Here is a 27,900-nt window from a genome sequence, read left to right as displayed (position 1 = left end):
GGTCACTGTGCAGTGCCTACAGCAATGTGGTATCTCTTGAATCAGTGGCTGACTTTGCAGACGCGTGTTTCAGCCCCAGGACATGGAGCCAGCGCTGCAGCGACAGCCATGGGCTCGTGTTCTGCAGAAACCAGATTACAAGAAGCAGGAGGAAGGTGATGGAGGAGAACTGGAAATTGCATCCCATTTCCCGAAGGTGTAAGCTTGCAGGAAGCAGACAGTAAGTGCTGGCTCCTGGCACCGTCTCTGGGGTAGGGGAGTAAACAAACTGTCATAGTGAAATAGATTAGAAACGATATTTAATGTGACATTTAAATGCTATCAAAGTGAAATGATGAAGCTTTTGGAGGCATCGCCTCTGTTTACTGGTTTGGTTTGTGGTGGTTATTTGCAGACAACTGCATTGGCATTGTTAGCTGTAACCTTGAGGGCATGCAAGAGCTGTGCTTGCCTAGAAGGTGGCCTGCAGGAGCAGAACGGGACCTCACCACTGGAAGCTGGACAGAGGTTGCTCCAGGGAGTAGCAAGTTACATGTTCTGTAAGTCACGCTGTTTGCTTCAAGCAGGTCAGAAAGCAGTTTTGGTTGGGAAAAGAAGGCACAAATTCATCTTCCCTGAAGCTTTAAGTACCTGAAGTGCTTTGGGCCGTGTTTGTCTTTGCAGCAGGCAGCAAGCAGGCAGCAGTGCTGCGCTGCACAAGTAATAGTGAAAGAAACATCAGCAAATCGAAGTGTTGGTTTTCCACTAACTGTAAATACACATTTAAATAGCATCAATTCCACTTAGAAACGAGACTGCTCAGACAGGGGTGTCCTGAAGCTTCTTTTTGTTCTAGTGAAAACAGCTGCCAACTTGCTAAGTGCAGATAAACCAAAAATGTGATGTTAGTGAAGAAATCAGTGCTGCGGAGGCTGAGAGGGAAGTCCCTCAATTGAGTGGTGCATTGGTGCATGCTGCAGCCCTCCAGATGCTGCAGATCCCTGGCTCTGAGAGTATTGGCCACAGCTGAGGCTGCATCAGCCCCCCATCCTTTGGAAGGGATTTATGCCCAGCCAACCCTTCCCTGTCAACACTTGTCCATGCAGGTGGGTGCTGGGTGCCTCCCTGGCTCTGAAATCACTGTGCCAGGTTGGACTCCTGGGCCTGCTGCAATTGTACTCAGTGATGCTTCTGTGATGGCGTGGAAAGGTATTTCTAGTTGGTACTTTTGGCTCTTACATTGTGGTACATCCGAGCTGTGTCTGCCTGCAGCTGTGCCCTCCTTGTGAAGGTGTGTGCCTGCGTTGCTCAGAGTCGCGGCTGCCCATCCCTGGAAGTGTTCAAGGGCAGGTTGGACGGGGCTTGGAGCACCCTGCTCTAGTGGAAGGTGCCCCTGCTCATGGCAGGGGATTGGAACTGAGTGAGCTTTAAGGTCCCCTCCAACAAAAACCAATCTGTCATTCTATGATGCTTTTATGTGGAGATCAGAGCCACCCCTGTGCCGGGGTTTCTCTGCTGGAAATCCAGCCAAACCACAAGGGCAAGCGCAGAGCCACTTTCTTCACCACTCTGCCACCTGCACAATGAGCTACCGCAATAAATCTGTGCCTCGCTTGCCTTAAAACACCTCTGCTTGGTTCCGCACTATAAACAGCGTTGAACTTTGTGTAGCAGCATCACGTAAGGGCAACAACGCCTTCTCCCTGCTAGCCTGCTCCTCTTGCCCCCTCACCTTCAGTCCTTTACCTACAGGACACGGCTGGAGGAGACCCAGGCGGGAGCAGAGGCAGCTGCTGCAGCAGCCGTCACTGTGCGCTGAGGCAGGAAGCGTGGTGGTGGAGCAGGGATCCCCCTGACGTGGCGCTGGGGGTGGCTGACTCTGCCCATCTGCAGCCCAGCTTCCTGTGGCTCAAACTACTTTATGGAAGGACTGCCAGCCATGGCTTTAACCTGGGGCTGGGGGGAAAAGGCACGGAATTCACAGAGGTTGAGGAGGTGCTTCTGAAGCTGATGCGATGCTCATGAGCTGGGATGTATGTGTCATGCTAAAACAAACTGGTAGGGCAGGAAAAATTGAAAATTCAAAGTCATTTTTTTTTCCTGTTGATTGTATCTGTAAGAAAATTCCCCTTCAGGAAGTAGTGCTAGAGTCAGTGAAGACTCTTAGTTAAAACTGCATCTGTAATGCATGGTGTAGCATTTTCCTCTGCCTTCTCCTCCCCCTCCTCCTGGTCTGGTGTTAATTGCTTTATCAGGGGACTGGTAAAGAACGCAATTGCTAGGAAGTCCCATTCATTTGCTTACCTGAGTGGTTTCCCAGTGACGGGGCCACCCTGGTTCTAGTGACTTGCAGTTTCAGAAAATTCAGGTGGAAATCATCCTTAGCTCAAGTGCTCAGTTTGTGTCATTACCCTTTAAGGCACCTTTGCCCAGGTCCACCTTACTCTCTGGCCACGGAGGCACTGAAAAACATCAGCTACTGAGATGCAGAATCAGACCTCTGCTGTTGTTGGGTTTTGTCTCTTTTGGTGCAGATGCCCAGACCCTTTAGGTGTTGGTGATGGTATCATGAAAGTGTGGGGCTCAGCAGAGGTGGGTGCTGGGGCTGCCTCTGTCCGTGGTGCTTAATGGGTCCAGGTTATGGTGATCCTTAAAACCCAGACACAGATTTATGCAAAAGCTTAGAAATTCAATAGTTTTTTAGGTTTTAACTGAAATTGTTATAAACCCTCAATAACACAATAGGAAGGAACTGTATTTTCAGGTGCCTTCATATGACCCCTTACAGGGTCAGGCAGCCAAGCCAGTCTGTAACATGTAATTACTTAAATTCCTAATGAACGTATGAGCCCAGCGAGCTGGCGCTGCATTTTATGATCTCAGAGCACTGGTCCACGCTCTTCCTTATCCTGTAGAAAGCTTCCACGTATTCCGAACGGACCAGAAGTTCCACAAAATCCTCATCGTGAGTTATCACCAGAAGCTGAAAATTACGCTGTTGGGAGCGGCTTTTTATTATCCTACAAAGAGATAGTGTGTAGTATTTATTTAAACCCCATTACTAGTGATTAGTTACTTAGTAATTAATGAGGTACTAGTGATTAATTACTAGTCCTAGTCTTAGAGGACTTGTATAAACAGAACAAAAGTATTTATTGATAAAAATATCTGTTGATCAAAATGTTTAACTATTGATAATGAATGACAAGGACCATCGAGCAACTTTTTTACCCACATAAAAATCCTTAAATTATTTAAGAAACCCTTTTTCCTTTCCAGATAAAGGAGAGAGAATCTAAACCCACTGCTTTGCATGTATATTTGCAGATGCTAACAGAGATAACACCAGCTTAAACTGTAATTAACTTCTGCCAACTGCTATTAACGTATAAAGAATACCCATCTTTAATGTTCTCAAGAAGGGATCACTTACTGCGTGAGGGCATGGGCAAGAGACTCGATGTTTTCTCGATCAAGGTTGGTAGTAGGCTCATCAAGTGCCAGTATGCCGCAGTTGAGGCAGAACGTTTCTGCCAGAGCAAGACGGATAATGAGAGAAGCAAGCACCTAAGGGGAAAAAAATCACCACCAAAATCTCACTCTTCAAAGTGTTTGCAGAGGATCTACATGTAACATGCTGTTCTTAATGCCACTACGAACCATGGGTAAAGTTTCCATAACGATGTGCTGATAGTTCATAAAATGGCAATAATTAGTGACTGAAAAACTACATTAAAACTTCAAGTTTGAACTGAAAGAGCTGTTCTGCAAAGTGATGTTGGGAAAAATACCAGAGCAGTCAAATACTCAAAACTGGAGAGATACTGGAAGTAAGGATTCCAACCTGAGGTAAGGATGCCACATCAACACCTTGCTCTGTTCAAGCCCCACCATAACACATCAGGGACAGTGGAAATCTGTACGGGTGTCACTAGGTTTGAGTTACTGACCTGATGATGCCCTAAACCTGAACACAGGAGGATTTACCACCTTACCCGTTAGCTTTGTGTTATCATACCTAATCGCACTGCTACGAGATCTCCTGAACCAGTGAAAACTACAGAACCCTCGATGGAAACTGTGCTCTCAAAAATACTTTCCAGTGATCACAACTGCTGGCATCACACTTCACGATCAAAGAATTCTGAGAATGTAAGCTAAGAAACTGTGAACAAGTTTCACTCTCATTTACATAGGACTCTAACGTAACATCCTAGAGTACTTTAGGAAAGGACACATTTTTTTGCCTATAGTGCTGTTTTAGAAGGTTCGGATTTCCCCTAGAATTTGTATGGAATTTTCAAACCCAAGTAAGTACCTACCCTCATGTGGGATTTAATTTGACAGCATTTTTCATATTCAAGCAACAATACATTATTCACCTTCTGATGAAGCATCCTTTCATGACTCTACTGCTGTATGCACTTAAAGGTATTGTGTATAATTTTGTTTCATTCCTTGATTTCATTTTCTACTACTGCCTGTACCATCTGGTTATGGAAAAGGCCTGGCTCCCAAGAAAGAGACTGGGCAGAGAATGGATGGAGAGCAGACTAAGGAAGAATACTTGGGGGTGCTGGTTGACAAGGAGCTTAACACGACCCAGCAATGGGTATGGTGTGGTATTTGGTGACATGAACTGAAAGGTTATGTTGAGCAGGAGACAGCAGCATAACTTGGAGAAAAAAAATGTTTTTTCCACCCTTAGAGGTAGATGAAGTTCTGAAAAGAAGACCGAGGGCAGCCCTCAGGACATCAAAAATAAGGAGCAAGTCAACAGACCTAAAACTATGGGAACCTTAGTGGTAACTAGCAAGAGACAGACTGGGAGGATTTGAACTTGAGGAGAGGGAAGTTGAACTCTTCACCCCTGCAGGACTTAGACCAGTCCTCAACTGAAACAACCCCAAAATAGGGTTCAGAGGTTCAGGCTCATATATTGCAGTGAGTAAAATCTAGACGCATGAAGGGAAGCTGCACAGAACTGTAAGTTACAGCTGGAGCCACTTCTTCTCCAGGGTCACTCAGAACACATCCCTCTCCTGCATTCACCTGCAAGTTTTTAGTTCATTTTAAAAAGCAAATGCTGTTACCTTCTGCCCAGCACTACATCTTCCTCGCATATCCAGTGCTGTACCTCCCTTTACCATTACCACTCTGTAATTGTAATTTCTTCTTTTATCAGAGGCTGAGACATTCTCATCGGCATCAGAACGAATTTCTATGTACTCAATATCTGAAAACAGGAAGGAGACAGTTTTCACATTATTAAAAATGCCACAGGTTACCAGGAGGTGAGGTCCACTATGCAGCAACCACAAAAGCTCAATTCAGAACTCCCACCAATAGCTGTTTCTACAAAAGGAGTTTTTCCTAAACTGAAAGAGTGAACTTGTGCAGTTCCTCTGCTTCAACAAAACTTTACCTTTAGAAAACATGGAAAAGGGAAAATCAACCCTACTTATCCTCTAACTTGCATATGTGTAATAAAAAGATTATTGTGGTGAACAACAGATGCAGCCTTTAGAATGAAACCAACTGGGTTTAGATCCTGGATTTTCCAGGTTTTGAAAAGTCTCTTCCACCTGCAGTGCTCAGTATCAAAGGGACACCTATGGGCAAAGCTACCACAGTCAAAATCGCACATACCTTGTCCTCTGTAGGTGCTTCGCCAAAGTTCACGGATTATTTTGTTGATTTCTTCCATCTTCATGCTATGAAATGTCATTATTGCTCTAAAACACCAACAACAAATGCAAACTGTTAAAGGTGTGACCACGGACTGCCAGGGACTGGAGGCGCTTTAAGGAAGGCAGCAGCTCCCTTTCCAATCCCTAAATACTTGCACTAAAAATACAACAAAGACGAGTTCAATCTGAATGCAGAGGTATCTAAAGACTAACACACGACTGCATAAATAACCCTGCTCTCACAAACAGCTCAGTCTCAAGAAGCAGCAGGGTCATGAAGACAAAAAGATTTGCAAGAGATAATTTATGTGAGGTATATTTAAGACTGACACCAAGGAGACAAACATGATGTTAAGGCTGCCAAAACAGCAGTACTGTTACTCCTTGGTGCAGTCTCCCAGCAATGCAAATAACTGGGTCTCCATAGGAAAGGAGAGTGGAGAATTCTTCTTGAGACTATAACTTATAATCACCCAAAGAGACATTCTGACTAGAGCTGCCTTTCTCCTCAGCAGCAAGAGGAACATAGGATGTCACTATTTCCAATTTAATTCCCCTGCTTAACGTATCAGCATGACTTTAGTTCAATAATAGACAAACTCCTTATGAAAGCATTCAATAAAGGACAGGATTCCTAACTTAGTTTTTTAAAGCCAAAAGTATTCTGTAATGAAACAATATGGTGGAAACAAAATATACTTCTGAAATGGACTTCTTTTACATAGGCTTTTCCTACTTCCCCTCTTACAGGAAATACTTCTACCTCTTCTGGGGAATACTGAAGAATCAACTCTAATAGGATTTGTTAAGTCCGAAGAAAGAAGACCGTGTTTTCAACTGTTTACTTTGTCAAACCCAAGAATGCATTCCTCATCAATATTTATCATAAACCTCTAAATATTAAGTCAATAAAGATGATCAAGTGATAGCACAGAACACCCGAAAAGTCAGCTTTCCCAGCTACAGAGACAGCTTTCAATCTCTGGCCATTAGAGCTAACATTTTGTCTCACCGATCTTTGAGACGATTACCAATAAGTGATGCTTATCTATTCTTCTTGAAATTACCAGACTGGTTTCCTGTTTTGCCTTAAATAGGAACAATAGATGATGTGATACCATACAGAAAGATTCTGAATTCTAAAAGGGAAGTTCTTGGAGTGCATTTCCATTTAAGCTGAAAGGGAAGAATTATGCAAGCTCTGAACCATTTAGATCTTCACAAAATACATTATGGTTTAGCTTACATTTTAATTCTACATTTAATTTTATCTTATCATTAAAACCGCTCAAAACAGGATTCCTCTAGACCATCTTTTCAACTTGGAAAGTTCTCCTCTGCTTAGTTTCTCTTCTTAACCGTCATGCTGCATGCTCAACCACACTACTGCTCTTCCACACCGCTTTTTCCAGACCCTTTTCAATGCAGGAGACCAAAGTTCCATACTCTATTCAAGACAAGGGTGTGCTGGGAATTCATAGGGTGCCCAAATGCTTCTTTCTTTCTTTTTCTCTTTTTTGTCCCTAATATTTACTTCATCTTTCTGTCACTGAGAACCAGTTTGTATTTCCTAAAACGTATGCACTGACTCCAAGATCCTTCCCCATCACCCACCAAGTTGCAGCACCTCACTGCAATTCCATTGTAACTGAACATTCAGGGGGTTTTCAGGGAGCCCTATCTTTTACTTTGTATATGTTTACAACTGCTGAAATGCTATTTTCGGCCACTCAGCCCAAGACTAGAAAACCAGCTTCCAGAGGAAGCAGACACAATCACAAAGTTGACTACACTTTCCATCAAATGCAAGACCTGCTGCTTTTCATCTTGCCTTCTCTAATATAAGCACAAAACCACCCACAGTGGAAACAGGGGAAAGCCACCTCTGTATAGTAATATTCTTTCATGCAAACACAATTGTTTACCTCAGAAGATCACGGGGAACAAAAAAAATCTACCTGGTGTATCTTATTTGTGTCAAGATACGACCAGAAGATGCTAAAATATACTGCTATAGAAACGGAAGAGTATGAGAGACTGTGCAAGAAAGACATGGGTTAATAATGAAGGATTTAAACCCAGATTCCACCTTGCCTTAATTGGTATTGTGGAGCATTTTGAGATAACGTGAGACAGACTTTTAAGAGCACATTCTCCCCATTAGCCATCACAAATCCTGTAATACTTCACTTCCCTCACAACCAAAACCCACCAAGAGACAGGCAGAAAGGAAAACCACCACTAATTCTGAGACACACAAAAGCATCCTAAAAATGCCTTCAAATCACTACAGAGGAATAGGGACAGAGGAGCAGCCTCCAGCTCCACTGCCTCTTCCATGTGTCCTCATATGAAAACTGAAGCTGAATGTGTTTGTTGTCTGGATACTCTCCAACCACCACTCAAATGTCAGTCCTAACACGTACGGCCATAACTCAAAACAGGTCCTACAGAGAGCTGAGAATAAATTCACCATGATCACTAGACTTATCTATGACTCTATTAAACTCCAGTTATTACCAATGCATTCCCTGTATGTACATTAGATACATTAACTTACAAATTTCCTACATCCTACCAATCCTGTGCAGTTTGTAGCATATTTTCATTAATTTGCTTTAACAGTTGTACCGTGTCACGTTATGTTAATATTTAAATGCCAGATTTTATAAAGAGAAATCATTAAATATCTCCAAGACTTGTATTGATTTCCTATTTGTAAGTCACCCCTGGAAGTCTGAAACTGAAGCTGCTTTTGGATCAAGGTTATCATTAGTAACAGAGATTAAAACATTGAAGGATCGCCCTCAGATGACAGTACTTACTTATCAAGAGCCTTGTAATAAAGGTCCAGGTCTTTGTTCACTAGCTCTGTTGTTCTCATGACAATCATCATGTCCCTGTATTTTCCCTCTGCATCTTTGAATTGTGGCTCTCGAAGTTCCTTTTTAAACCGGACAATCTCCTCCTCAAATCCATGCTGCCGACCAAGGGCAACATGATGGTTTCTTTTCAGAGATTCGATTTTCTCCTCTAGATGTTTCTGTTCACTGTGAAACCATAACTGACATGTAAGTCTTTTGTATTGAGTGTTTCACAATTTATCAGTCAGGGTTCTAATTCGGAGCTGATGCAGGTGGCTCATTTTATTGTATCTACAGTTAAAATTATAGTCCTAACATCACTGAAATGAAGACATAATTGAAATAAAAGCATTTTTAACTTTGGGAAGAACATATTCAAATCACTATTGTGGGTGGGAGAAGCAAGTTACGGAGGTCGGATGCCAAAGTGCTGTATGTAGAAACATACAATTCATTTCAGAGGTGGAAGTAAATTAGGATGCTGAGCAAAATAAGAGGAATTAATTGAGTAACCCCTTGAAAGCTAAATAAATGGTTCACATCTAAGCACTAGCATAGGGCTAATTCCTTTTCAAAAGTGTTTATTATCAAAGCAATTAGTATTAAACTACTGAAGTAAATACAAGCTTTTCTGCTTGCGGAGACCTACATAAGCAGGCTGTAAATGACAACTAAATAATCTGATCCAGAGACACGAGTTATTTTTACATGTGGCTTTAGCAATGGAATTCATTAAAAAGATGGCTTAGATTGGAACAGGCACGGACACAAGTGCACGTGTGTATTGCTAGCCAGAAGTACTATGTAATTCAGACTCATTTGTGTTGTCATCACAGGGACATTACACAAACGTGAATTTGAGGAGGAAGTGGTCTGCATGAATGGGGAGAGAACTGGACCAGGAAACCCACTAAAAACCCAGAGAATATCACATTCAGACACCCAGTGAATTCTTGTGCAGAACATGCCTTGCTGTTTTGAAGCCACTTACTTTTTCATTTCCGGGACTTTCATTTCTCCCATCTCCCTCACAAGTTGCTTTATATTGTCTTCAACATCTTTGAGCTCTTCATTCCTCTTCCTCAAAGTAAGATTATCCTGCAGCCACCTTTCCTGTATCTGTCTCCACAGAAAGCAAGAAGTTGTGTAATGCTTCAGTATATTGATTCCCAGTTACACAATATGAGCTCTGCACAACTCTAAAGCATGCTGCAAGCATAGAATAACCGGCGACAACAAAAATTATCAGAGTGAGAACTCATCTTGTGCTGGAAATAGGGTATAAGGAAACTAGCAGTATTATTTCATACTTCAATCTGAAATAACAGTATTTATTGTCACAGGTGAACAGATTTACTGTCACGGACTGATCCTGTGTGTGACTACTATGCAGTGTTTCAAACGGGGCCGTTACTTAGTCCCCCATGTCAGTTCTGTTATGTTAGACAGTAGAGCAGGGAAAGACATCTTTCCTATAAAGAATGTAAACAGCATTTGAAATACATACACAGGAATTTAAGGTACATGACAAAACCTGGAGGAAGTAGCAGCTTGTGGTACCTGCAGTTCGGTACCTCACTTCAGAGGGCAGGTATCCTCCACATAAAGGCTTTTAAAATGCATCTGCTTTTGTATATACAAATCTCAAGCCTTTTTCCAGCCTAATGCACACAGAGCAGCTATTCTGACTAACACCTGATCAAGTAAATCAAGAGAAGACAAACTTTGCATCACCACGGACATAGGCAGACTTAAACCAAACCCAGAAATCAGTTTAAACTATGCAAAAATACGTTTACTCTAAACCAACACATCTACCTTTTGAGTGTCAATATCCTGTCGAATCGTTTCCATCTCTTTACTTATCTTTTCCTTCTGTTTCTCCCAGTCAGCTAACTGAGAATTCACTTCACTAAGTTCAGACTCCTTTTGCTAAAGAAATAGAACAGCAGACAGTTTAAACACAGAAGTATTTCTGATGTCAACCCTTCATTGACTGGGGTTTAGGTTACCTTTTTATAGTCATCTCTTCCTTTTTGAACATAGTTTTCTATTTCTTTCATGTACTTGTTGATATCTTTAACTTTCTCATTAATGCCATTCATCTGCAGGGAGAAGATTTCAAATGAAATGCAGTCTTGTTCAAGAACCGATACCCCCTGTATCAAATATTAGATACTGGATAACACTACTGTCAAAATACAGTTCCTTATCGTAATTCCCTTTAATTTACTTATAAAGCCTTCAGCTTCTGAAGGCCAGATGCTCCTTATCACCACGCAAATGTCTTCCAAAACAAATGGTAAATCACTCATTTGAGCTTATACAAGAGTCACTTCACCTAGGGAAAATGTGGTTGTCTCTTAGCCAGGACATGTTAAGAGTCACCCTTCCTATTCCTCTTAGGTCTATTAGGAAGGGCTTCTTAATATCACTGGTCATTAAATATGGGCAAATGTCCTTTTAACAAGACAGCCAAAGGTTAATTACAATTGAGTTCATCTCCTGACCTAGTTATGCTCCTTTTCTATCCCCAAAGCTCCACCAATCTAAAGCACTCACTAAAGTCACCATTTCCTAAAAGCAAACTTGTTGCCACAGCTTCCATCCATGCCTGAAAACCAACATATAACCTTATCTTCCAGCTAAGCCAAGAGCAAACAAACCTTATCCTGTGTTTCTTTATTACTTGTAGTCCTTTTATTCACTAGATCCTCCTTCTCCTGCTGCAGCTTTTCTAAAGTGGCATCCAAGGGAAATACCTGTTCTTTTGCTTCCTGCAAAGTAGGTGGAGAAAATCCTTTTTATTTTCTTATTCCATTAAAGAGCCATAATTTTTCCAAGTGGTAAAAAAGTCATGTGGTTACTGAGCTCTTTTTGTGTGTGTGGTTATTGAGCTCTTTTTGTGTTTTCATAAACATGAAAATATGTATTAATAAATTCTGGACATTCCCAAAGATACGTAATAGCAACACCTTAAAAAATACATCTTATTTTCTAGGATTACAATGTTAAATATAACAGGATTCCAAGTTTTCTCCCAGAACAACAACGCTAAGGGTTAAATGATGAGTATTTCCTACCTTGATCTCTCTGCATAAGGCCTGAACCTCAGTGCTTAACTCCACTGTTTGCTCCTGCAGCTGGTGACGACGCTGCATGTTGCTGGAGAGCTGAAGCTTCTCTGCTTTAAGCTCATTAACGGTGCTCTTCAGCTGCTGGATCTGATTTTGTTGGTCTTGCTTCAGTTTCTGGTTTAACTCAATTTTACCAGTGACTGCAGACGAAAACAGACACCGAGGGAAACAATCTGTTATTACAAACATTATCTTCCGCATCAAAAGTCAAGTCTAAATTAGGCCAAAGCAATCATTAAACTAAAATGTTAATGGCAGGAAGCTTGGAACGTTCTTGTCAATGCAAAAATAAAATACCAGTCTTGTAGGACCTACCTGTATCCCACAAGTGCTTTTTCTCTTGTTTTTCTTGGCTTACTTGCAGAACAGTCCTACTTAAATCAACCCCAAGCAGCTTAGCCTCCTGCTGAGCAATTTTACGTTCAACATCCCTAATATCAGTCTGAAAGTATGAGGAAAAGCACTATTACTATTGTAGTAGTGTTAAACAATGTCTTTTTCATCTCTGGCACACAACGTGACTGGGGCGCGAGGCACACATGACTCAATGCGTTCGCATTCATCCCTGCTGCTGGAGCAATGTCACATCATTATCAGGAAGGTTCTGTCAGCCACAGGCTGCTGGAATCTGGGATTCCTGTTTGTGAGAGGAAAACAGCCAGTGTGGATGGGCAGGCTTTAAGACACCCCAAGCCCACCTCAGAACAGCTACATGGGCTACTCATCCCCGTGCCAAGAGAACCATTGGAGCCTCAGGAGCTGCTGCCACTCGTGAAGTGCTCTCAGTCCTTTGCCTGGCTCCAGGCTCTCTCGTGGTTCTTGGTCAAGCCAAGATTTTGTGCTGGTAATACAGGCATGTAGACTGTCAGAATCATAACAGTGCAGGATTATCCATTCCCCTTCACCATATGGCACGGAATGAGGAAGATGTGACAAGATTTCAGAAGTACATAGAGTAAAAGCTGAGAATACACTGCACTGTAACGACTGCGAGGACTGAAATACACTTTGGTGTACTTCCAGTCATGCTCCAGCTCTGGATTATGCCTTTCTTCCCAGTTACTATAGCACAGAACTGAACTCAAGGGACTCTGTGGTCCTCAGAAGAAAAAAATCATTGCATAAAGCTTGAAGCTTTATTAGCCCCAAGCTCACCTCTCCTATGCTGTCTTTGAAAGTATTTTTACTTTGCTTCAAAGGTCTTAAGACCTCCAGGTTTTGTCATATTCTTGACTACCATTTGATATAGTAAAAGAAATTACCAAACATACCTGGTACCTTTCCATTAGAGTTATATCCTGTAAACGTGCCTTGGCACCTTCCTCCTCAGATAAAGCTGTCTGCAAGAGTGATTCCTGCTCTTCTATCTCACCCTTCAGGCCTGTCAAATCCCTGTTTGCATTCTGTATCTTGTTCCTCAGGTCCGGTATGTCCCTCGCTTGGAGTTCAACCACAGTTTGCCTTGAATGAAACACAAATCCATCAGATTTCCTTTGTCAAAACAGCAGCATAAGTTCAAGACATTCAAGATCACAAAGTCTGTGACAGGATCTAATAGCAGAAGACTAAATTTAGCCAATATAATTCCCTTAACCTTGCCCGTATTTGATGACGCTGACGTTATACACCCAGCTAAGGAAACGCATCTCTCGTGTTGGGTAAGTAGGTGAAACAAGCAAACAAAATCTCTTTTGGTTTTTAACTTAACTGGAGCAAGGGCTCAAGAGAGGGATGAAATCCCCTGTGCAAGAGTGCCCTCTTGTGAAGGAAAGGATTTCTTGAGGCTCAAGCACCCTCACCTCCGGGCAGGAAGCCTGCCGACTCTGCCCTTACTCTGAATGCTGTTCATATGCTAAAAGAAGAGGAAACCAGGACTCCGACCAAACCTCTTTAGGCCAAGTGTTATTTGTTGATGCTTTGGAGCCTGTCAGTATTTTCACAGCTTTAAAAAGACAGCCTAATTCAGCCTGGAAAGTGGGAAATACCGCAGGCACCTTTCCTGCACTTGTTAATGTTACCTACACTTTGTGTTACCCTGCGTGTTCAAAACACCCCCCCCCCCAAAACCACCCAAACATCCAAACCCCAACATAAAAAGGTTAAGTAACTACAATAACAGAATTCACTCCAATCTATGGATTGTCTGTATCAGAGGCAGACATTCCCAAACAATGGAGCTGCAGCTGAGTGAACCTCAAGGAAACATAAATGGCATTTATGTTTTAATGGCGCTAGGGAAGTCCACTATAAAATCCAGAGATGCCTTTCTAAAACAGGACAGTTCATATGAAACTGCCAGTTCATACGAAACTACTGTTAAGGGAGATATGAATCAAGATAATTTTCAAGGGTGTTTAATACAGGTTCAGCTCCCATTCTGGCTCTACAAACTCCCATTTCAGCTTTGTTAAGACACATATTTAAGGTGATGCGGTATGAAAAACATTTCAGTAATGGCGAAACCAGTCTGCCCATTTCAAATCACAAGGGTAAGTAACAAGGAGGGAAACCGTGCCTCTATAGTGTAAATAATCAGCAGAAAATGAGCACAGAACTACTTTTTCTGTCTAACTCTCACGAGACACCCCAAACGACCAGAAATACCAGGAATATAAAATAGTTTAACATTAAAGTCCAAACGAGTGGAGAACAAATGCTAGGAAGATACTTAACAACTGAGAGTTCCTGATGAATTAACAAGCACTACAATCAATCCTCCTCGATGTCTGCATTACTTTCAACAATAAAACCCAAGGATGTGAAAGCAAACAGCTTGCACCAATCCGGGGCGCTAAGGACTTTACCTCAGTGGTTTCAGACTCATCATTTCATCGCGTTTCTTCTCTTTCCTTTTAAGCTCGGACTCTGTTGACTTCAGTTTGTCTGGAGCAAGACGCAGCTTAGACTGCAGATCACTGATGACATCTTGCAGCTCGGCCTCTGTTTCAAACCCCCTCTGGCAAACCGGACAACACGACTGCTTCTCCTCCGTCAGCTGCGTGATGAACTGGGAATAAACGGCAGTGGCTCCCGCAAGCACGGCTGCGTTAAGAAGAAAAGACTTTATGTTGACTAAACAGGGCGTAATCAGATCCCATCTGTACTTACCATAAAAGAAGACAACATTATAACCCATAAATCACACAGGTAGGGAACTGAAATGGTTCTAAGTGACCTGGTTGGAATTCAGTGCTCCCCCTGAATCACCTCAAGTCCTTGCCAACCTGAATTCTTCTATGAGTGTTTTATTAAACCATGCTCATCCCTCTGCAATCAACAGAAGTGATTTAGGAAAAAACAGTTAAGACACAGTAAAACTCTTTTCTGTGCCTACTGTTTGCCCTGCACAAGCAAGAGATCATCTCAGTATCCATGGCTTACACTTAAAACAAGCTTTAGGAAAGGAAGTAGCCATATGCGGAGGTACCTCGCTGTTTTGAGCTCTTCTCAATTTCATCCTGAAGCTTGTTCAGATCACTGTCGAAGTCTTGGCTTCCACACACATCAGAGAGTTTCTCTTGATGAAGGGACAACTGCTCTTCTTTGTTTCGCAGCTCACTGCTGATGTGGGTTTTCTGATACTCTACTGACGCCAGTCGCTTGCTGGAACATCAATCAATGCACAGATGCTTTTGTCACAAAACCCCACAGATTTCAAACTGCTTAAGCCAAAACAAAGACTTGGGAAGTTGATCTGAAATTGATACTACAGAGCTGTTCACCAGCTCTTCTTTAGTGACGTTTCAGGGAATCCATAGCATCAATGTTTTATTGACTGAAGTACACCATAAAGTGCTTCATTTTCATTCTCTTTTGGTTTATTGCTGCTTACTGATGAGAAGCTCATTTCTAGCAGCAAAGCTATACAAAACTTTACAGAGCACTACAATATCAACCTTTTTGCCCCCTACAACAATTACTGCTTATGAGCTACTACTGAACCTCTTATGCAAAGAACGCTAGCACCCTTCTATGTGTGCTCCACACTTCCTAATTATGCCATATGCTTGTACTTAAAGTCTTGGGGGGTTGTTCTGTGGAGGTGCAACGTGCATCATTACACACTGTGGTGATCTTACCTATTCTTTCTAACAAACTCCTCTACATGATCAAACGAAATCAGGACAACGTAATCACACATGAACTTGTCACACAGTCACCAAGCACTGTGACTTACAAGAAGGTCAGAAGAGCAGCAGTCTCCACTATCTGCTTTTAGTGCTGCCTCTGACATGCTACACATGTTGTGATTTATTAACTAGCACAAACTGTGGCAGCCCTACATTGCACAAATTCTGCAGGATGCTTTCTTTGATGTCTGCAGATAGCTAAATAAGCAATCATAAGGTAACAAGGATATTAAGCATATTAAACTTCCCAACATTTAAAGTCATATAAATCATATCATAATCAATTAACTAATACGTACTGAAGGCTGGCAAGATTATCCCTCGTCTGATTAATCTTCCTATTTTTACTATGAAGCCAGTCTTCAAGCTGGTTTTTATTTGGAAAGTATCCCAGCAGTGATGTCAGCTCCTCAGAATGTCTTGCTTTTACTTTTCTGATCTGCTCTTCTTTGTCTGCCTGGCGAAATGAAGCATTTTGAGTTAGTTTTTTCGTATCTTCAAGCCCATGTCACTCAATGTGTTCATGCAGTTAATGGCTTCTCTGCAGTCAGACAGAAGCTTTATGTCCGATTGTTGATAAACACCTGAAAATCACACAAATCTCAAGGCCCTGTATTCATTTTATGTCCCTGTCCCATGAGATCATGATAGAAAAATTACCTTGTCTTTCTTCAGCATCTCCATTTGGGTAATAGTTGTGGTATGTAGATTCAATTGTTCCATCTCTTGATCCAGCTTCCTAAGAGCTTTGTCCAGGTTTATTTTCTCATTCTGCAGAGTCCTTACTTCCAGTTCCAGTTTCTCCACATTGCTGCTGCCCTCAGTCTTCTCCAGCTCCTTTTCCTAATCAAAAGCCCAGAAGACTTACACAGTCAATGAAGTCCTAACTAAAGGTAACAGAAGAGAGCTCTCAAGCTGCCTGGCAGCAGTGTCATTTGCTGTTACAGGAATGACACAAGATTTGTAAAGAACAGATGAAAAAGGACAAAGGCTGTGATGCTGGCATATTTTTCTGGCCCAATAATCTAAGACTGACTGACCTTATGATATTCCCCAGCTGTGGCTATTACCCTGCTTATACCAAGCAGCATCACTCTATCCTACGCATGCAGTATAGAAAAACAAAGCAGTGAACGGTCCCTGTCCCAGACGGCTCACCATCTAAACAGACAAAGCATAAGAGAGGGGATTAAAAGGGCAAAAATGCAGCAGATGGAGTAAACGTCAAGAGGTTTTTGTTTGTTTTAATGATACAGCCAAAAGGTTTTACTTCAGACTCCTATAAACGCTTTAGAAAGGTGAACTTACTGTCCTGGCAATCTCCTGCTCCAGCTCCAGAATTCTGTCTGAAAACCCCTCCAACTGCTGCAATTCGTGTATCACATTCTTCAGCTCAACTTGTTTCTTATCTTTAATGCCCGATTTCAGGTCAATGGTTTTTTCTAATCCAGTTTTCTGGTCTCTTTTTTCATCTATCTCCTTCTGTTTCATTGCTTCTTTTCGCGTAAATTCCCTCTGAAAGAAGTCAGCAACAACACACTCATTTTTTCACAGGGAAACAGCATTTAAACACACTTCTTCACACAAGCTTGTGAACAGTCACCACTGTAATACAAGCCATTGAAATATGCAGATAACTAGAACTTGTCAGGGATTTTCTGCTGAAAGTTCTCGACAGGAAGATGCAGATGCATCGCACTGGAGTGTTCTGTGAGAGCAGCTCCATTTGAAGATGACTTCAATAAACAGTTGCTTGTTTTTAAACCAGCTGCCCACTGTAATTCATCCTCAGGGTTTTTAGCTTCTCAGCAATCCACCTGCCTGAGAGGGCTGCTGAGAAAAACCTATCCAAAGAACTGCCATCAGGTCACTTGATGACCACACCGAGTTCCAAAACTCGTTTCCAAGGAAAGATTCACGCAACCCATAACAAAGAATTCCAGAAGGAAAACCAGCTTCATTTCCCTCCCAACATTCTTCCTCCCAGCACCGTGAAGGCACCTACGGACCAATATCACACTGCTAACCAATACTAACCCCACTACTAAACCAACAAAATTCTCACCATCAAATGTTGCGCAGCTTCTGTATCTCTTTGCTGCCTCTCCTTCAACAAGGTGTGAAAACTGGTAATGTGCCATTCATTAAAAGGTGTCTGCTCAAAACCATCTAATTCCAGCTGTGCTGCCAAGGACTGAATTAATGAATCCCTCGTGGAGATGTGTTCTTGGTGACGATCTGCTTCCAGCTGAAGACGACCTTCACAAGACAACATGATATAAGCACCCAAATACCGAGGCAGAAGAGATACGCTGAGTTGTGACTCATTTTCTGGAAGTATTTGAAACTGGAGTATGTTTTAAACACCACAAAAAGGGTAGAGATGAAGTCTAAAATACCTCGTTCAATAAGGAGCTCCGATTTCTCACTGTTAAACCTCTGGCATTCTTTAGTGGCTCGATCCAATTCCCGCTTACAGTCTAATAATCTCTTCTCCTTCTCCTTCACTGTTTTCTGGTGGCTCTGGTACCTATCCCTTAGTTGTTCATCTGTTCCTTGAAACACCTGTACAACAAACACAAGAAGTTAACTTGATTCTGTATTAATTACATTTATAAGCCAATTATTGATGTTTTAGAAAACATATCATTTTTGCCATAGCACAATTCAAGAAATAAGAAATAAACACCTCCCATCCAGAAGTTCCATATGAAGACATACACTGGGAAAAGCCGAATGTGCTACAAGCAAAACTGGGAAAAGATCTGTTTTTCTCAGCCTGATAAAACAAATTCACCTAAATTCTTACCACCGAAGGATTTCTTCCCATTTACCCAGGAGGTTTTAGATGCCCTGGCACAATCTCAACAAAAGACTGACCATTGCTTCTTATTTTAAGAGAAAGAAAGACAAAAATCTCCAGGGAAATGAGCAATATTCATGCCAGGAGACATCCCATAATGGTCAATCTGGCTGTCATCAGCATATTGTGAGAGAGAAATACGCTGTTACCCACCATAGGGCATTGTTACCAATAATCACCACTATTTCCTGACAAGCCAGATGATGGAGGAGGGAAAAGTTACAAAAAGCCATTTAACCCAAATGACACAGACACTAATACAGCTTTACTGAGCTGTATTTGCAGTAGCTGCTAATATCAAGTGAGTTGCATGGGCTATGGAAATACTCTTCACCAACATCTGATGCATAACAGAACATACACTTAGAGTGAGGCATCCTTGCCTATGGCAGGGGGGATGGAACGAGATCATCTTAAGCTCCTTTCCAACCCAAACCATTCTATGATTCTACTCAGTTCACTGGGTAGCAAAAGACAAACCGATTGTACAGCAGAAGGGATGATAGCATGGAATTTAAGAGGCAACCTTCTCCATCTTCTGCTGCAAATCCTGATTATCCTTCTCCATCTGCCGCCTCCTGCTCTCCAGGGCCTTGACGTCGTTGTCTATCCTCATGACCTTGGTGAGATTCTGCTCGACTCTTGCCAGAGAACTCTGCAAAGGGAAGAATGCTGCAAGTAAAACATCTCACGGCTGATGAATCCCACAGTCTATTGCTCCACACAGCAGTCTACATGAGAAACGTTCACCTTATGAAGTATTTTACACCTGGGCCGGAGCAATCCCAGGCACAGCTCCAGGTTGGGCAGAGAAGAGATTCAGAGCAGCCCTGCAGGGAAGGACTTGGGGGTGTTGGTTGATGAGAAAATGAACATGAGCCGGCTTCAGTGTGCACTTGCAGCCCAGAAAGCAACCGTATCCTGGGCTACATCAAAAGGAGCGTGACCAGGTCGAAGGAGGTGATCCTGCCCCTCTGCTCTGCTCTTGTGAGACCTCACCTGGAGCATTGTGTGCAGTTCTGGTGTCCTCAACATAAAAAGGACATGGAACTGTTGGAACAAGTCCAGAGGAGGCCACGAGGATGATCAGGGACTGGAGCACCTCCTGTATGGAGACAGGCTGAGAAATTTGGGGCTGTTCAGCCTGGAGAAGAGAAGCTGCGTGGAGACCTCATAGCAGCCTTCCAGTATCTGAAGGGGGCCTATAGGGATGCTGGGGAGGGACTCTTCATTAGGGACTGTAGTGACAGGACAAGGGGTAATGGGTTAAAACTGAAACAGGGGAAGTTTAGATTGGATCTAAGGAGGAAATTCTTTCCTGTGAGGGTGCTGAGGCACTGGAATGGGTTGCCCAGGGAGGTTGTGAATGCTCCATCCCTGGCAGTGTTCAAGGCCAGGTTGGACGAAGCCTTGGGTGAGATGGTTTAGTGTGAGGTGTCCCTGCCCATGACAGGGGGGTTGGAACTGGATGATCTTAAGGTGCTTTCCAACCCAAACTATTCTATGATTCTATTATTTTTAAGGGTAGGGGGTTTAAGTTTTACTTTAGTTTTCATTTTAGTTACAGGTTATCATGGTTCTAGTTACCAGCTAAATCTGAGAAAGAGAGGTTTTAAATTAAGCTATAAACCCCCAACGCTGCTACAGGAATTTCCCAAAGGATGCTCATAAACCTCCATTGACTGTTTACAGACTAGACCAGCACCTGCCAGGGTTGCTGAGGTATGCTCGATTCTGCCTCAGAGCAAAGGAGTAGATAACGCAATATAAAAGACTAAGATCTCAATCAAGAAATTCATCGAGCTTTCCCACTTTTCTGTGTTCTTTATACTTATGAACTGCTTTGTGTCAAAGTCTTAACGTAATCATGATGCAAACTACCTTGAGAGGATCAAGCTGACTCTCAATTGCTTTTACATTCTCCTTGGAAGCAGCCAGCTGAGCCTCTCTGTTGCTCAGATGATCCTGGATTTCCTGTGCTTTCTCTTTATTCTGTTTCAGGTATTTCAGCTCTGTCTGGCACTCCTTTACTTTCAAGCCTTGTTTCTGCCGGACCTGACGGAGAGTTTCGAGTGCTTTAATATACCTGTAAACCAAACAACATCTCAGATCCTATGGGCCATAGAGTAACAATGTACAAAACAACACCTTAGGCATCTTTGTCAACAGCTACATTATTAGGGAAGACAATTTCTTACTTAGGTGTTATTTAGTTACAGTAAAGAGAAAAACCTTGTTGCTGAGAAGATCTCATCAAACTTCTGCTTCAGGGCCTTCCCTTCACTTAGGGGCCAGTTGGATTCTTCTTGGTGGCAGAAAATGACATTGTTGATCACTGATTTGGAGACACCAAGGGCGCTGATCATCTCTCGATCGATTTCAGCACACTTGGAGCTCAGGCTGACCTTCTCCCCGTGCCTATGTAGCACAGGTAAAGAAAACCCCCAAAGCAGTTACTAGCAAGTTCTTGTAAAAGCAGTAAAGTGCATTTTAAGCAGTGTAATCTCATTGCAACGTACTGATTAAAAACCTTAACAAGCTCCCATTTTTAAGCACGTAATTACCATTTTCAGCCCATGCATTTAACACTGTCGGAGTCTGTATCCAAGGCTATCATTACACATTTTATAGCTATGCAGAACCACCAGAGGGAATAAAAAAGATCTTGAATGCAGTGAACACACTTGTCAAATAGTGGAGAGCACAGTTAAACGTGGGCTCACAATGATCTGAAACTGAAAATGGTGCTGAAGGAAGCAATGCCTACATGTTCCACACAATGCTACCTTCAAGCTCTATCATCATTGATAATGATCATTATTAATATAATTTTCAGAGAAATGCAAGTGAGCAGGTAAGTATTTCCTAAAGCAGTGGCTATCAAATGGAGGAATTTCTTAATCAACTAATAAAGGGATATAACTACATCTAAGAGCACTGGTGGCTACTTCAATGAATACATTATTAAGTTTTCTCTTGTCTTACACACAAAAATACACAAACCCCAAGCTGATCTCCACGCCAAAGTAAGGAAGCAAACCTTGACAACTTACTTTGTTCTAGTAATGACAGATTCAAGGGTTTTAAATTCTGGTTTCTTGCCTTTCTGGGAGCAAACCATGGATCGCTGCACAGCTACGAGCTCTCCATTGACATCTCGAAACTGCAGTCGAATCTGAGCTCGAACATCTGTTTCATTGGCAACCTTCAGTAGAAACAAAATACTGAGTAAGGGGAATTCTTGTCAATGCTCACATGCAAATGGACATTCCAGCTGTGGATAATGTTCCAATGTCCCCCAGCTCCCTGTTTTTCCTGAAGCAACGCAGTCAGCTCATGTCTGCTTAGAACTTGAGCATCCGTTTCCATCACAAACCTGAGTGCAGTGAAGTATTTTACTTAGGAATATACACACATTCAATCTAATCACTGTGACTTTTACCTTTGGATCGTGAACAAATGAGTTCCCTTTGGTGCCAGGAGGAAAATCTCCAGTGGATATGTACTTAAGACATTCAATGATAGTCTGTGAAAACAGAAGTAAGTATATAGCTATAATGGCAATTTAGAGGGAACAAGCTGGACTGCAGGCAAAACCACCCAAATAGTTACAAACGGGTTAAATATGCGAGGAGAGAGAAATATGAAACAACATTCTCTTTCCTGAGTATCACGACAATATGGTCCTTGGCAAAATTAGTTTTAACCAGGATCTGGGTCAATTCCTTATGAAAATATCAATCAGTGTCCGTAAAACCCAGGCATGAAAGCAAATCTCAAATAATGCTAAACACAGTATTTGCAGTGAACAGCAAGATTTCTGCAGCATCATTAGTATCTTGCTGTAGAGATCACTATTTGCATTTTGAGGCCTTTCAGACCCATTTACAGTTCGAAGCCATACATATGCCAAGCCTTACCGTTTTCCCTGCACCATTCGGTCCCACTAAAATAGTTAACGGATTAAAAAAGCTGATAATTTGTTTGTCCTTATCCTCCACACCAAAACTCCTCACTCCAAGGATACTCATTTTCTCAATCCGTGACATTTCTACGGCGCTTCCCCTCCTCCAGGGTGAACGTTAGAAAGCCTGCAAAATAAAACCTTGTGAGAAGCGCAGAAGGCAAAAATCACAGCGCCTCACTGAAAGCGCACAAGGCATCTATGCAAGCATGAAATATTAGGGCTGCCTTTAAAATCACAGCTAAGATTCTTCAGTAATGGCTCAAGTAACACAACAGGTAAGGCAAAACTCCTGTTTTTTAACCAGAGAAGCTGTGGCTGCCCCATCCCTGGCAGTGTTCAAGGCCAGGCTGGACACGGGGGCTTGGAGCAAGCTGCTCTAGTGGAAGGTGTCCCTGCCCGTGGCAGGGGTTGGAACTGGATGAGTTTTAAGCTCCAGTCCAATGCAAACCAGGCTTGGATCCTGTGATTTGTTTTAACCCGGGAAGCTACCCAACTCCAAGCTATGAGCAGTGTCATACTAGTTACCACTAGATCAAGAACAGCGGCCAAAAACAAGCCTTTACTCCACATCACAAAAGCCTCACACGTGCTTTCAGAATGCCCCAAATACAACACGAGGCCCCAGGACTGATTCTCTTTAAAAACTCCATTGTAGCACCGCAACGCTACGAGAGCTTCGCTCCAGCCGCTGCTCCCCACAGGGCCGCATTCAGACTCTCACGGGACACCCCGGTTAACCCTGTCCCGACACGGCGTGGGAGGGGAAGATAAAAAGCAGGGGACAGCGCAGCCACCGCCGGACGGGCGAGCACAACCCACGGGCGGGGGGGAGCCGATGGAGCCAACTGCCCCCCCCCGAGGCCGCGCTGCCCACGCCGCACACGTGCATTCCAAGCCCGTGTATTGCGATGCGCTCCCGAAGGAGCGCGGCTCGGCGCCCACGCTGCGCCCCGACGGCTCCCCCCGGCCTCGCCGCCCCCCGAGCCCCCGCCAGGCCACGGCTGCGGTGGGAGGCACCGGGCGGAACAGGGCATTTCCTGGGCAGAGGCGGCAGCGCGGGAGGGGGTTCCCCGCCCGGAGCCCGCTGCAGAGCGAGGAGGGGGAAGATGAACGGGACGTTCCCCAGGGAGCGGCGATGGCACCGCGGCGGCGGGAGCGCCCCCCCCCCCCTTCCCGAGCCCGTTAATACCCCCTAAGCCGGCAGCCCGCTCACCTCCGCTCCCCGCCGTCCTTCCGCGCTCCCCAGCAGCCACCGCGGCCGCCGCCGCTCCGCCCCGGCTCAAGACCGCCCCTCGCTGCGGGCGCCGCGGCCGCGTTCGTGTTCGCGTCTCTGCGGTGAGCGCAGAATGAGGAAGGGTGGGGGAAGCGCGCTGCTGCCCGGCCCTTGTGCGCCTGGAACCACAGCGACGCTCGGCTGGAAGGGACCTTAAAGCTCCTCCAGCTCCAACCCCTGCCACGGGCAGGGACCCCTTCCACTAGAGCAGCTTGCTCCAAGCCCCTGTGTCCAACCTGGCCTTGAGCACTGCCAGGGATGGGGCAGCCACAGCTTCTCTGGGCACCCTGTGCCAGCGCCTCAGCACCCTCACAGGGAAGAGCTTCTGCCTAAGAGCTCAGCTCAGTCTCCCCTCTGGCAGGTTAAAGCCATTCCCCTTGGCCTGTCCCTGCAGGCCCTTGTCCCAAGCCCCTCTCCAGGTTTCCTGCAGCCCCTTCAGGCACTGGAGCTGCTCTCAGGTCTCCCCTTCAGGAGCCTTCTCTTCTCCAGGCTGCCCCAGCCCAGCTCTCTCAGCCTGGCTCCAGAGCAGAGCTGCTCCAGCCCTCGCAGCATCTCCATGGCCTCCTCTGGCCTCGCTCCAGCAGCAAGCACTTTGATTAAAACTACAGAACAATAATAAAATTCTCATTCAAGAGGAACGGGCTCTGGCAATGCCAGTGCTGTTGGCAGTGGTGTGTGCTCTAGTTTTTCCAGCAATAGGATGAGTCCTTGGGGCTGTGGGTTAGCGGTGGTTCACCATGACGCTGTTGGTAGTGTAAGTGTGATACATCCCTCTCACAGTGACAGATGAGAGTCAGGAAATGGTTTACAAACCTGAGGTGCTTTTTGATCTGGTAATTCACTTTCCTCGGTAGGAAATCTACAACCCAAACTGCAGAAATTCCACATCAGTCTCAGTGCAGGAAGAGAATGTAGTCATGTATCTGTATGATTCCTCCACTTAGGTTTAATTTGAGGGGAACTTTCCCTTTAATCCGTATGAAAAATAGGGAAAGAATGACTAAGCAAGTGGTATAAGGTATCCTTGAATAGCAGGACTCAAGAAGTGCTGTTAGAGTATATGAGATGTGTGAGGAGCCTCTGCCACATACCCCCTTGCAGCGGTTGTGAGGCACAAGCATTGTACTTCGGCTTCCTATTGTAGTAATTAATACAGGCCATTGTGATCACTCAGATACCATTCTGATGGGTGGGGTGTTCAACCCAGACATGTGGCCTCCCATCAAGCAGAAATATTCTACCTCATGGCATATAGTATTCTTTTCCATGTTTTCCACCTGCCTACAAAGGTTGTTGGAAATGGAATATAAGCTGTTTGTAAAGAAACAGTATTGCCTTCTTTTTATTTGCTCTCTCAATGTCTCTTGTGGACTGAGACTTGCCATGCACAGAGGGGAACGGTGTTGGACTTACACCCAAACGTGAAAATAAATCACAGCAGCTTTTCACATGAAATGCAAACAGCTTCTGTTGTTCCACAGATGGCTCAGTGGCAGCTGACCGAAAGCCACTGCATGCTTCCAGGTGAGCGATGCCAGCAATTGCTACAGGCTGGAAAAGAAGCCAAAGAAAAACTCAGTTTCCTGATTAAATTAGAACAAAATTAGAAAGCATTCAGAAGTGCCTCCTGTGTGCATCTGAAGGGAGACTGCTAAATAACGGAGTTGAAATTCCGTGTCTGACAGACAAGATACTTGCATTCATCTGGGAGATGAAACCTTACATATCGATCTCATTTGTCTCTGCTGCAGTTGGGCACATGGCGCTTTACTGGGAGACACTTACCCTGTGCTCCCTTCATGCAGTTTTGTCCTTCTGCTCCCACGTGCCTCCCATAATGTCACAGCTCTTTCTTTATCCAGCTTCGGCCAGACTCATGGGCAGTGTCACACAAAGAACCGCCACGGCTCTGCCCATGGGTGACGGACAGAAGCCTCCCGTTATTAAAAATCAAGCGCCTCTTGCTTCTCTCCCAGGTCATGCCAAGTGAGTAAGAGGGTGTTGGTGATTCATGTGCTGGTGCGAGCCCGGAGGGATTAGATTATCTGCTAATATAGCAAGAAACGGTTGCTCCTTCAGTTCTTGTTAACTAGAACAACAGATAAACTCTGTTGGACTATCATGTGATATGAATTAGATACGAGATAAACTAATGTCTATATTACTTCGTAATGAAACCGCCACTGTTTGTGAAACGTACCAAAATGCTTGCTTTATAGCCATGCTATGAAACATGGCAATGCTTGTTTGGCTATAAAACAAGCCTTTTCCATGTGGGAAAGGGAAACCTTTCAGACGACCTGCGTTTCTTCTGTCTGGTTTACCACAGGTGCTTTTTATCCCTCTCCATCCATGGTCAGGCAAAAGTCTCTCTTGCTCAGTATCCTGCCACTAGAAGTAGTCAGGCGCTGATTTCTATGGACGAATGCCAGTTTGTGTTCTGTTATTCCTTGTGCTCTTCCAGTATGCAAATGTTTTCGCCTGGGGGCCTCTTATATTTCTCTGGATATGCTCTGACAATAGATGCTCTATAAGCCTGGTGTTAAAAGCTTTTTTAAGGGGCTTTTTCAGTTAGAATCAAAAGATTCTAACTAATGGTTCAATTAAAAAAAAAAAAGGTTTTCTTAACTTGCAGGCATTCTCCTCTGGTTGACTTTTAGGACAAGAATAGGTATTTGAATAGTAAAGGAATAACTGTTTAGCACTGGTTTTAACAAGACTGATAGGGATCTGCTCATAAAATTACATCCTGAGCAATTAATTATCTGATTGCGTAAGGTTATTTGCAACATTCCGCAGCCGTTTGCACAAGGTCTGCTGTGTTTCTTGCTTCTCAAGCAGGTGGCTATGGAAAGCAGGATGACTCTTCTCACCCTGGCGAATGATGGGTCTCATTTTGCTGGAAAATTATAACCTTTTAATGAGCAACCGTTGCCCTCGCACAAGCCCTTTCCAGGCCTCCGAAGGGAGTTTTTAACCATTTATGAGCACTTCAGTATTTCTCAGTAGATATTTTCCGCTGATGTTAAAGGACAAGCCCGGATGCCAGGACTGCTAATTTCTGCCATTAGTGCCCATCGTACTTTTGCTATTTGGCTATGACTAGTTAAACCCATGTTTCCCTCAGCTTTATATTATATACTGAATTTCACAGAAGAGCGAGGCTGAAGGAGGAAGGCTAAAGGAGTCAGACTGGTTAAGTGGTGTTAGGGTCTGTGATGCCTAAGAGCTTGCTATTATTTTTTCCTATACCTAGAACCACAGTTTATGTTAGAAAATCCTTTTGAACAAAGGATGTCCTACTACTGAGTGGAATGTAAGAACTATTTAGGTTTCCAGATCTCCAGCTACCTGATTGTGTGTTGCAGAAATAAGAACAGAACCACATAAGGATGTGTGTTCTAGAAGGAATGCTCCTATTTCCTGTGATGAGCTTTTGATACCGTGTAAAAAAATGACATCTCTTATCTACAAAGGTATTTTCCCTTATTTGATGTCAGAGGGAAGGAAACCCCCAACCTGTCCCCACTGAGGCATCCATCCCACAGTGCCTGTAGTAATTCACACTGGGTTCTTGTGCCTTTTCCTATATGAGAAAACTTTCCCATTGATTTAATATTCAAGGTGTACATGGGTATATATAGGGACCTTGTGGCGTTAAGCTGGCATAAATCAAACCTAGCTTTCCTGGAAGCGAAAATGCTGTTGCTCTATGTCTTCTTATTGAGTAGCTGCTTCTCTGGCTCAATGGGAAGTGCAACAGAAGAATTTCTAGTGAACTTCAAGGATTTAGTGGATCTGGCAGACAAGAAGGTGGGTCATTGCCTTTTCTTCTTCATTGTCTACTGTGTTTTGAATGGAAGCCTAAAATCAAGCCCTGGCTAGTTTCAGCTTAGGTTGCGTGTCCTGTTTTGTTTGTTCAACTTGAGATGCTGAAGGCACTGCGTGTCAGCCTCTCCTCGGAAGCTGGTGCTGCAATTGTTTCCCCAAAGGAAGT

General features: G+C 43.6%; 1 protein-coding gene across 2 annotated transcripts; it reads right to left on the bottom strand.

Moving 5' to 3' along the window:
• Positions 1 to 2,725: 2,725 nt before the first annotated feature.
• Positions 2,726 to 23,898, bottom strand: RAD50 (RAD50 double strand break repair protein). Of its 2 annotated transcripts, XM_057415853.1 has the most exons (26): positions 23,844 to 23,898; positions 22,584 to 22,754; positions 22,106 to 22,189; positions 21,717 to 21,868; positions 20,896 to 21,081; positions 20,545 to 20,749; positions 19,190 to 19,318; positions 18,200 to 18,365; positions 17,866 to 18,059; positions 17,109 to 17,315; positions 16,461 to 16,643; positions 16,100 to 16,257; positions 15,098 to 15,273; positions 14,475 to 14,712; positions 12,942 to 13,131; positions 11,986 to 12,112; positions 11,617 to 11,810; positions 11,200 to 11,310; positions 10,546 to 10,638; positions 10,352 to 10,465; positions 9,525 to 9,652; positions 8,495 to 8,719; positions 5,629 to 5,714; positions 5,073 to 5,215; positions 3,413 to 3,546; positions 2,726 to 2,999 (listed from the first exon to the last, which is right to left on the bottom strand). In XM_057415853.1, exons 2-26 carry the CDS (start codon positions 22,710 to 22,712, stop codon positions 2,813 to 2,815), a joined length of 3,939 nt encoding a protein of 1,312 aa, XP_057271836.1. In that variant the 5' UTR covers positions 22,713 to 22,754; positions 23,844 to 23,898; the 3' UTR covers positions 2,726 to 2,812. The 2 variants fall into 2 exon arrangements, with proteins under 2 accessions (XP_057271836.1, XP_057271837.1); XM_057415854.1 differs by lacking the exons at positions 21,717 to 21,868; positions 23,844 to 23,898 and having other exon boundaries at positions 22,584 to 22,742.
• Positions 23,899 to 27,900: the final 4,002 nt, after the last annotated feature.

The sequence above is a fragment of the Pezoporus wallicus genome, unplaced genomic scaffold (genome assembly GCF_028554395.1).
Source record: "Pezoporus wallicus isolate ANWC-B61680 ecotype Strahan unplaced genomic scaffold, APGP_CSIRO_Pwel_v1 contig_9052, whole genome shotgun sequence".
NCBI classification, from domain to species: Eukaryota; Metazoa; Chordata; class Aves; order Psittaciformes; family Psittacidae; genus Pezoporus; species Pezoporus wallicus.
This window is presented reverse-complemented; position numbering and strand designations above follow the sequence as displayed.